At 52.5% G+C, this 10,210-nt stretch overlaps 1 protein-coding gene across 2 annotated transcripts; it reads left to right on the forward strand.

The window, feature by feature from the left end:
• The first annotated feature begins 34 nt into the window (after positions 1-34).
• On the forward strand, positions 35-9,595 carry TAS1R1 (taste 1 receptor member 1). 2 transcript variants are annotated; one of them, XM_049875870.1, is made up of 6 exons: positions 35-994; positions 3,420-3,726; positions 5,702-6,463; positions 6,890-7,081; positions 7,377-7,497; positions 8,385-9,595. In XM_049875870.1, exons 1-6 carry the CDS (start codon positions 801-803, stop codon positions 9,314-9,316), a joined length of 2,508 nt encoding a protein of 835 aa, XP_049731827.1. In that variant the 5' UTR covers positions 35-800; the 3' UTR covers positions 9,317-9,595. The 2 variants fall into 2 exon arrangements, with proteins under 2 accessions (XP_049731827.1, XP_049731828.1); XM_049875871.1 differs by having other exon boundaries at positions 5,702-5,788.
• Positions 9,596-10,210: the final 615 nt, after the last annotated feature.

Genomic DNA, 10,210 nt, shown 5'->3' on the forward strand with positions numbered 1-10,210 from the left:
CAGACAACGGAAGCGACCTGGGTGTCCACCGGCCACTGGGAGGCTCCAGGCGGCCCGGGGCGGGCTCTAGGGGGTCGCCGCCTCTGCAACCCCTAGCCGGGCCAGCCCCCGCGGGCTCTATTTACATTATGCAAAAACCACCCTGACAGGTTTGAGAGGGCAAGGTAGAAACCCCGGGTCCAGCAGCGGGGGCCACCTCTCCGGAAACCCACCTGGAGGCGATTTCTGCAGCCCAGCTCGTGCGGGAAAGGTCCTAGGACTGGTGTTCTAAACAAAGCTGGACTATTTGCATGCCCACTGTTTGCATGCATTTGTCTTCCGGCTGAAGAGAGCAACCCTGGGTTCTAGGTAACCAGGTGAAACCAGGAAGATTCACTCAAAATTTCAGTGTCTGAAACCTGGGGACTGGGAGAGAAGGGGTGTCAACTCCTAGTCACGTCTCGTTCTGTAAACTGAGGCTGGCCCAGGTAAAGGGCCTTGAGAGCCCACAGCTTCCTGACAGAGGCTCTCTACCCTTGTGCCTGGAACAAAAAACGACAGGGCTCCCAGAGCTGGGACAAAACCACAACAGCCGGAGAGGAAGGCCCGTGGTACCGCCTGGTTTGCATCTTGCCTTTGCCCTCCCGAATTCCTGAGGGGCCCGCAGGCCCGGAAGGCCAAGGCAAACACCCGGTCCTCGTCCCACCCCTTTTCATGGGCCTGAGGTTGCTACACACCCAAGCAGCTGCCCAGTATTCTATTTAAACAGCCCGGCCTTGCAGAGGCTCCTCGGCCATGCCAGGTGTAGGCATTCCTCCAGCATGCTCCCCTGGGACACTCACCTGCTCGGCCTGCAGCTGTCCCTGGCCTGCTGCTGCTGGGCTTTAGGCTGTCAAGAAATGAAGTCCTCCCCTGACTTCAGCCTCCCAGGGGATTACCTCATAGCTGGCTTGTTCGCTCTCCACACTGGATATCCGGGGGTGAGACGCAAACCTGAAGTGACCCTATGTGACAGGTGAGTGAGGGATCAGCAGAGTCATCACTGAGTGAGGCCTGTGGAGACCCTTGGCCTGCCTTCCTCAGCCAGGAGCTTTGCCTGGGCCAGCTTCTCACCTGAATGGCCGCAATCCCTCCGTCCATCCATAGCAATCACCTTTGAGCATGGACTAGGCCTTGGCAGGCACATCTGCCCAGTTCCCATTTTGAGACACATTGCTTTGTCGTTCTGTATAATTCCATTCAAGTTATTTTCTGGCTTTGTGATGTCACTAGATGGCAAGGGTCAAGCAAGAGTGGTCCTTTCCTTCCCCTATCTCCTCCCCCTCTCCTGTGTAGGTTCCAAGCTTTTTAGTCTCCCCTACGACAAATAGGGTTCTCCACAGGGAGGGAGAGGAGGACACACAGCAGTAGATGCTTCAGGGGATCAGCAAAAACAAATTAGGTGGGTGCCTTCATGAAGGTGACAGTCTAAATAGAGAAAAGCAACTGCTTTTCTTTTAAAGCAGATTGTTGCTTGTGGTCTGTGTAGGTCACAGATTCATGAGGCTGGAGAATTAGGGCTCTAGCTGCAGGGTGCCCTCAATGGGAAGCACAGCTGGTGTTTGGCCCAGGACAGAGGGTCTGGACAGCCTGGCTGTGGGAAGAGAAGACTCAGATGGGAAGAGAGGTTAGGTAGTAGGGCAAGCAGAGGGGGAGAGGGAAAGGGAGACATGAAAATCGGCTTCAGATAACTGAAGGCTTGTCTCCTTGCTGGGGGCACTGAGCTTCCTCCAAGTGTCTCAGAGGACGGAAGTGATAGAAATGATGGTCTTAGTCATCTAGTGCTGCTGTAACAGAAATACCACAAGTGGATGGCTTTAACAAAGAGAAGTTTATTTCTTCACAGTAAAAAAGCAGGCTGAAAGTCCAAATTCAGGGCATCAACTCCAGGGGAAGTCTTTCTCTGTTGGCCTTCTCATCAGTGTTCCCCTGGACTAGGAGCTTCTTTGCACAGAGACCCTGGATCCAAAGGATATGCTCTGCTCCCGGCACTGCTTTCTTTGTGGTATGAGGTCCCCACTCTCTGCTTGCTTCCCTTTCCTTGTATCTCTTTTAAGATAAAAGATGGTGCAGGCTGCCCCCCAGGGAAACTCCTTTTACATTGGATCAGGGATGTTTCCTGAGCAAGGGTGTTACATCCCACACTAATCCTCTATAACTACACACAGAGGTGATGATATTTAACACATACGAAAATCACAAAATGGAAGACGACCACACAATACTGGGAATCATGGCCTAACCAAGTTGACACATATTTTTGGGGAACACAATTCAATCCATGACATGATGGAAGAACCTTCCAATGAGTAGAGAGGCTGGAAAACATAAAGGGTTAGCAAAGTCTTTGAGCAGGGCTGAATCATGTTCCCAGTGTGTCCCTGTTGGGTTCCAGACAGCAGTTTCCAATGTAGGTCGTGAGCGTCATTCACGAGCACTAGGTATACAAGGTTGAGCAAGCTTCTCTGCTGCAGGACTTCCAAGTTTTCAGTGCTGATATGCTAATCCCAAGGGAGGCCATGGGTGCCCCCATCTGCCCAACACCTCCAGGATCTGTGTGTGCCCATGGCCCATATTTAGGTCATGGCTATAGGGGACTGGACAGATGACCTGGAGGTTCCACTCTTCCCCATTTAGTCTATCCAGTTGCCATTAGATTGGCTCCAATTCATGCCAACCACATGTGTGCAGAGTAGAACTGCTTTATAGGGTTTTCATGACTGTGACTTTTCAGAAGCAGATCTCCAGGCCTTTCTTCTGAGGTGCCTTTGGGTGGGTTCAGACTGCCAATCTTTCAGTTAGTAGTCAAGCACTTAACCATTTGTACTACCCAGGACTCCTCCCCTATACCCCAAAAGCCTGGGATTCTAGGAGGGTAGAGGGTCTCAGTGGAGTCCCTGGGTGGCAAAAACAGTTAATATGCCCAGCTGCTAACTGAAAGGTGGGAGGTTCAAGTCCATCCAAAAGTGCCAATGAAGAAAGGCTTGGTGATTTCCTTGCAAAAAAATCAGCCATTGAAAACCCTATGGAGCACAGTTCTCCTCGGACACACATGGGATCACCATGAGTCAGAGTCAACTCAACAGCGACTGCTTGGTAGATTTAACCATATAAGAAACCACCAAGTACCAGTAACATTTTGTAGTCCCTGGGTGATGCAGATGGTTAAATTGCTTAGCTGCTAACCGAAAGGTTGGTGTTTGGATTTCATCCAGAGGTGCCTTGGAAGAAAGACCTGGGAATCTACTTCTGAAAAATCAGCCACTGAAAACCCTATGGAGCACAGTTCTGTTCTGGCACACATGGGACCAGTGTGAGTCAGAGAGGAGTTGATGGCAACTTGCTTTGTAGAGGGTGTCAGCAAAGCCTATCCTTGACTCTCTGGCTTTGCTTTCCTACAGGCCCAACAGCTTCAGCGGCCATGGCTACCACCTCTTCCAGGCCATGCGGTTCGCCATTGAGCAGATAAACAACTCCACGTCCTTGCTGCCCAATATCACCCTGGGCTATGAGCTTTATGATGTGTGCTCAGACTCTGCCAATGTGTATGCTGTGCTGAGTATTCTCTCCCCGCCGGGGACACGACTCATAGAGATCCAACGAAACCTGTCCTCCTACTCCCCCAAGGTAGTGGCAGTGATTGGACCTGACACCACCAACCGTGCTGGCACAGCTGCAGCCATGCTAAGCCCCTTCCTGGTGCCCCTGGTAAGCTGGGGCCTCGGCAGTTTGTCCATCTCCCTCCTCTGGAAGTCCAGCATGGACTGGTCAGGTGGGCAGGAGCAGCTATGCCACCGGAGGCCAGCCTGGCCTCATAGCTCAGATGGCAGAGTTGCCTGCCCACTATGACCACTGCCCCAGTGCTCCTTCCTTTCCAAGTGCTGCTTCCGGACTTCCTTCCCTTCACCCTCATGGAGAAACCCATTCTCCTTCGAAACTACTGCATTTGGCCAAATGCCCTCTGCCCTTCACTGTCCTCCCAGCTATTCCTTGAGAACTGAACACCCTTAGCTTCCTACCCCAGAAACACACCTACCTCTCCCCACTTCCTTCCTAGCTTCTTCCCTCCTGGCTGAGAGGTGGTAGCAAGCCACACCTATGCTCAATCCCGTCCTGTCCCCCTTGCCTTGGCCCATCAATTGTCCCCTCTCCTGTCACTTGTCAAACTCTCCCTAAAGCTCCTTCTTAGCCTGTGAGCTTGCCTGAACCCCTCTTTGTCCCTCAAACCCTTCCAGACACTTCCACGCTCAGCGTTGTCCACATGATCTCTCTCTGCCCCTTTCCGTTGAAACTTCTCGGCAGAGTTCTGTATTCTTGCTTGCTTCTTTATTTTTCGTGTACTCCTCAACCTTGAGTTCTGCCCCCACCACTCTTGTCCTTGCTGTGATCTGGAAGGCTCTCTGAATCCCCAAATCCAATGAGCACTTTTCAGTCCTTTATTTTGCGTGACTCTTTGTGACACTTCAGCTAGTCCTTCTGTGAAGCTCCCTCCTCGGCATTTATGACCCTCTTCTCCCCCACATAGCCTTTCTCAGTTTCCTAGAGTGAACCCTCATCCTGTATTCCTCTGAAAAGGAAATGATTCCCTGAGCACTGGCTTGCCCTCCTCTTTCCTCTCCTGATCCCACACAGGCTGTGGGCTCATGGCTTCACTTTCAACTTGCTGGACACTAGAGCTTCATCTCCAGGTGCTCACTGGATATCTCTACTTCCTGGACCCAGCAGGCCCCAAACTGATCTCACCTTCCTGTAAAACCAAATCCCATTTTTTTCCTGCATGACTCCTTCAGCACAGTTGGCCACACGACCTTCTCTACCCAAGTCAGAAATGCAGAAGTCCTATCTAGATTCTTCCTCCCCCTACTCCCCATGCTTAGTCACTTACCAAGGCCACTCCTTGTATCTTCTCAACTCTGTCTAGCCACCCCTTCTTCTCCATTGCCACTGCCATAGCCTTAATCCAGACCACCACCATCTTCCACCTAGGTGATGTGAACAGCCCCCTCTGGGTTCTCCTTGGCTCCAGTCCTGAGCCTTTTCCAACATACTGCTCACTGAAATCAGAGATATACTGCTAAAATGCATGTCTGAACAAGCACTCTTCTGCATAAACCCTTAGGGGCTCCTTGTGGCTGACAGAATAAAGCCCAAGCCCCTTAGGCCAAGAGTTAAGGCCTTCCTGACTGGGTAGTACAAACTGTTAATGTGCTTGGCTGCTAACCAGAAGGTTGGACATTTTGGCCAGTCTTTCCATGAAGGTTCAAGTCCACCCAGAGGTGCCTCAGAAGAAAGGCCTGGTGATTCACTGCCAACTGGTTGACTTGACCTACTCACGCTCTCCATCATTCTAGCTTCTGACCAATGCTCCTCTAGCTGGATGAAACTCCTTGTAGGTCCCCAAACGCATTATCCTATTTCACTCCTTGCACACAAGTTTAGTTCCCTCTGCTTTAGATGCATCACCCCTCCCCCTTGTCCACCAGGTAGATTCCCTTGCTGTGGGGCCTGCCCTGTTTTTTGTATGTAATTTTTCAATCTCATATGTCATGTGCTGCTCCCCTTGAGGACCAGAGCAGGGACCACGTCTTAGTACACTCTGTGTCCCAGCACCCAGCACAGGACCCAGCCCTGGGGCCTCACTGAGATTGGTCCCCATGACTTGGCTGCACCGAACTTCCCACAGATCAGCTACTCGGCCAGCAGTGCGATGCTCAGCTCCAAGCGGTGGTACCCGTCTTTCCTGCGCACCATCCCCAGCGATAAGAACCAGGTGAAGACCATCGTGCTGCTGCTGCAGAGGTTCGGCTGGGTCTGGATCTCACTGGTGGGCAGCGATGGTGACTACGGGCATCTAGGAGTGCAGGCGCTAGAGGGGCAAGCCACCCGGAAGGGCATCTGCATTGCCTTTAAGGGTGTGGTGCCTTTCTCAGCACGGGCAGGCGACGAGAGGATGCAGGGCCTGATACTCGACTTGGCCCGGGTGAGGACCACTGTTGTGGTTGTTTATGCCAACAGGCAGCTTGCCAGGGTGTTCTTTGAGTCTGTGGTGCTGGCCAAACTGACTAACAAGGTGTGGGTCGCCTCGGAGGACTGGGCCATCTCTACGCACATTGCCAAGGTGCCAGGGATCCAGGGCATCGGCACAGTGCTGGGTGTGGCCGCTCGGCCGAGGGTGGTCTTAGGACTGAAGGACTTTGAAGAGGCCTACATCCGGGCAAACAAAGGGGTAGTCAGACCATGCCCTCAGGGTTCCTGGTGCAGCAGCAACCAGCTTTGCAGAAAGTGCTGGGCTTTCATGCAGGACAAGATGCCCACACTTGGCACCTTCTCCATGAGTTCTGCATACAATGCCTACCAGGCTGTGTACACCGTGGCTCATGGCCTCCACCACCTCTTGGGCTGCCCCTCAGGAGCCTGTTCCAGGGGCCTTGTCTACCCCTGGAAGGTAAGACAGCCTGGCCCCAGGCACCTACATCAAAGGGAACAGCCACTCCTGAGGCAAGCAGTGTGGTCACTCTCTGGCCACCCTTAGGTTGGGAGTGGGGGACACGAAGGCCTGACTTGAGGATTGGTCCCTTCTCTTCTCTGAACCTTGCGTCCCCTCATCCACCCTGCCTCGGAAGCGTCAAGGACACGATCCAGAGCTTCCAGTAAAGAACCCTTTCATTAAAGACCTCTTCCCAGGAGGCCAGTTGGGCAGGCTGAGAGACTTCCCAGGAGGGCAGAGGGCTTTAAGGACCAAACCATCCAGGCAGGCTGAAACCACCCAGGACGGAAGCCCATGAAGGCCCCAGGCAGGGGAGGGGACTGGGCGGGCAGAGGAGGGGCAGCCTATGTCCCCTGAGGTGGTTTCATGAACCCTGTGTTTCAGCTTCTACAGCAGATTCGGAAAGATACCCTGACCTTTAACGACAGTGGGGACTCTCTCAGTGGCTACGACATAATTACCTGGGACTGGAGTGGCCCAAAGTGGACCTTCAGAGTCGTTGGCTCTTCTAGATGGCCTCCAGTTCGGCTGGATATCAATAAGACCAAAATCCAGTGGCACAGAAAGAACAACCAGGTAGTAGGGATACAGTCCCTCTCTGATGACTGGTTTATGAGCAGACTGGGGGCAATGTTGTCACTCTTCACAAAGCAGGAGAGGAACCCCAGGTACCAGGCTACCATACTATCCAGCCCTGCCTGAGAGGTTCCACGGGCTAGGAAACAGGTGCCTGGTGGGCATTGGTTCACACCACTGGGAGGGAGCCATGAGGGCAGACACATGGAGATTCTGTGCCTTTCATTCCACTCGTGAGTTTGTCACTTGACTTGGGACCCTCCATGGGGCTGCACAACACCTGGTCTTCTTGCAGGTGCCCAAGTCTGTGTGCAACCAAGACTGTTCAGAAGGGTATCGGCGCATGGTCACAGGTGTCCACCACTGTTGCTTCATGTGTGTATCCTGTGAGGCTGGAACCTTTCTCAACAAGAGTGGTGAGTGGGCATGTGAATGGGTGGAGACCCAGCTCCCAGGATCTGAGGCCTTGCCTCAGGCCACATGTGCACTGCTGGTCCCAGAGCCAGGGCCCCAGGCACTCTGCCCTTAGGTACACTTTGGTTGGACCCACCGCCAGTCTGAATTCTGGTCAAGCAGGAAGAAACAACAAAGTCAAAGCCTCAGGCCAGGTGTGCCCTTCATCATACTTTCTATAGGTGCAGACTCATCCTAACTTCAATCTCTTTATCCAGATGGCTGTAGCTACCAGTCCTTCTGTACCCTCCTATCTGTACAGTGTCCCTTCTATTGCCCTTGCCAGAACCCTGAATACGGATTCTAGCTGTCTGCAGCCCACAAAACCAGCATACCCACCCCTCCAGCCCCCACTTCCCACCTAGTGATGCAAGGTAGAGATCAGAGAGCAAATTGAAGTAGCCAAGGGAATGCTTTCCTTGGACCAGTGCTGGACTCCTGAGGCCATTCTTACCTTTGAATATTTCTGCTGGGGTGGGAATTTCCTACTATTTTACTTCTGTTGTTAGAAAATGCACAGAGCAGCAGCACAGGAAGGTAGGTCTGCTTAATGGAAGTGCTTGGGATAAAGATGCAAATATTCTCCCTTAGGGGCTGCCTGCTTCTATCCCATGAGAGCCTCACTGGTATGTGGGCAGAGCTACCAGGCTAAGGTCCTTCCTAGTGACCTCTTCGTTTGCAAATCCCTTCCAGGAACATACAGGATCTACATGTGTGTCCCGCTTGGCCTTGGGAGCCCACTCAGGGTTACTCCTATCTCAACAGGCCTGGCTGAACCTAGCTCTTCTGATATAGCTCTCCCAGGTCTGCTCACCTGGCTCTCAGGAGCCTTCTCCACCTTCCCTTCCAGACCTCTACCGTTGCCAGCCATGCGGGAAAGAAGAATGGGCACCCGAGAGAAGCCAGACCTGCTTCCCACGTACCGTGGTGTTTCTCACCTGGCATACTCCCATCTCTTGGGTGCTGTTGGCGACTAATACGCTGCTGCTGTTGCTGCTGGTTGGGACTGCCGGCCTGTTTGGCCTGCACCTTGATACCCCTGTAGTAAAGTCAGCGGGGGGCAGGCTGTGCTTCCTTATGCTGGGGTCTCTGGCAGTGGGCAGCTGCAGCCTCTATTGCTTCTTTGGTGAGCCCACACTGCCCACCTGCTTGCTGCGCTTGGCCCCCTTTGCCCTCGGGTTCACCGTCTTCCTGTCTTGCCTGACTATTCGCTCCTTCCAGCTGGTCTTCATCTTCAAGTTTTCTGCCAAGGTCCCCACTTTCTACCGTGCCTGGGTCCAAAACCATGGTGCTGGCCTGTTTGTGGTGTTTAGCTCAATAGCCCAGCTGCTGATCTGTCTAATGTGGCTTGCGGTGTGGACCCCGCTGCCCACCAGGGAATACCAGCGTTTCTCCCAGCTGGTGGTGCTTGAGTGCACCCAGGCCAACTCACAGGGCTTCATGCTGTCTTTTGCCTACAATGGGCTTCTCTCTCTCAGCGCCTTTGTATGTAGCTACCTGGGCAAGGACCTGCCAGAGAACTACAACGAGGCCAAGTGTGTCACCTTCAGCCTGCTCCTCAACTTCGTATCATGGATCACCTTCTTCACCATGGCCAGCGTCTACCAGGGCAAATACCTGCCTGCTATCAATATGCTGGCTGTGCTGAGCAGTCTGTATGGAGGATTTAGCGGCTATTTCCTCCCCAAGTGCTATGTAATCCTTTGCCGCCCAGATCTCAACAGCACAGAGTACTTCCAGGCCTCCATCCAGGACTACACTAGGCGCTGGGGCTCCACCTGACTGCCTGGGCAGCACTGAAAGCCTCCCCTGCTTGAAAGGCCTGGGGTTCCCAGGAGGCCTTTGGGCCCAGCCCATGGGAATGCCCCAGCTCAGGCCCCAGGCTGCCTGTTGAAGAGAAGGAGATGTTTGACACCATGAGCTGGTATAAATTGCTGCAATTTGGTGGCTTGCTCTGGACTTGACTTTGTTTATGGATGCAGATGCTAAAAGTTCCAGCCGGAACGGAAGATTCTTCAGATCAAGGAACATGCTTGTGGAAATTGTCAAATGGAAACCTACCTTGCTGTGTAAACTTTCACTAAAAACTCAATAAAATATTATTAAAAAAAAAAAAGGAACATGCTTGTCTGTGCAGAGTACTGGTTTGATAGGGATGGGCAGTTTAGAAATTGGCTAAGTAAAATGGGGAGAGATAAAGGCATGAAGTGGGTGGCTTACACACTTCTGTGAGTGTACTTACACTCAGAATGAGGCAGGACAAGGAAGGATTACCACTGAATAGTTTCCTCTTTTCCTGATGCGTCTGGGGAAGGGAGGATGGGGGAAGATGCTGATAGGATTATATGACTCAGCTGTGAGCCTTGATTGTTAGCAGGGTTGTGATTGTAAAAACGGTAATTGTAGCAGCTGTAACTGTGGAAGAGCGGACTCGGGGAAGCACTCCTGGACTGGAGAGTACAGTCCCTTAAAGGTTTTGCTATGCTGATAGCTTATGAGGCTCAGAGCAGGGGAATAATATTCTCTCAGTTAAATTTTATCAGATGCCAGAAACAGTGAAGCTTAGGTGAGTTTTGGAAAACTGACCAGATTGGATGGATATCTGCAGCAGACCTGGATGTCTGGGACCTGAGAGACCTTATGCTGAGAACTTTTTGCCCTACTGAAGGACTAATT

Source organism: Elephas maximus, chromosome 3, assembly GCF_024166365.1.
Source record: "Elephas maximus indicus isolate mEleMax1 chromosome 3, mEleMax1 primary haplotype, whole genome shotgun sequence".
Taxonomy (NCBI): Eukaryota; Metazoa; Chordata; class Mammalia; order Proboscidea; family Elephantidae; genus Elephas; species Elephas maximus.

What these genes read in the sequence shown, in the direction of transcription:
- TAS1R1 (XM_049875870.1), top strand. Translation starts at nt 801, where the DNA reads ATGCTCCCCTGGGACACTCACCTGCTCGGCCTGCAGCTGTCCCTGGCC. An exon ending in GAAGTGACCCTATGTGACAG is followed by an intron (nt 995 to 3,419) that starts GTGAGTGAGGGA and finishes GCTTTCCTACAG; the next exon opens with GCCCAACAGCTTCAGCGGCC. An exon ending in GCCTTGTCTACCCCTGGAAG is followed by an intron (nt 6,464 to 6,889) that starts GTAAGACAGCCT and finishes CCTGTGTTTCAG; the next exon opens with CTTCTACAGCAGATTCGGAA.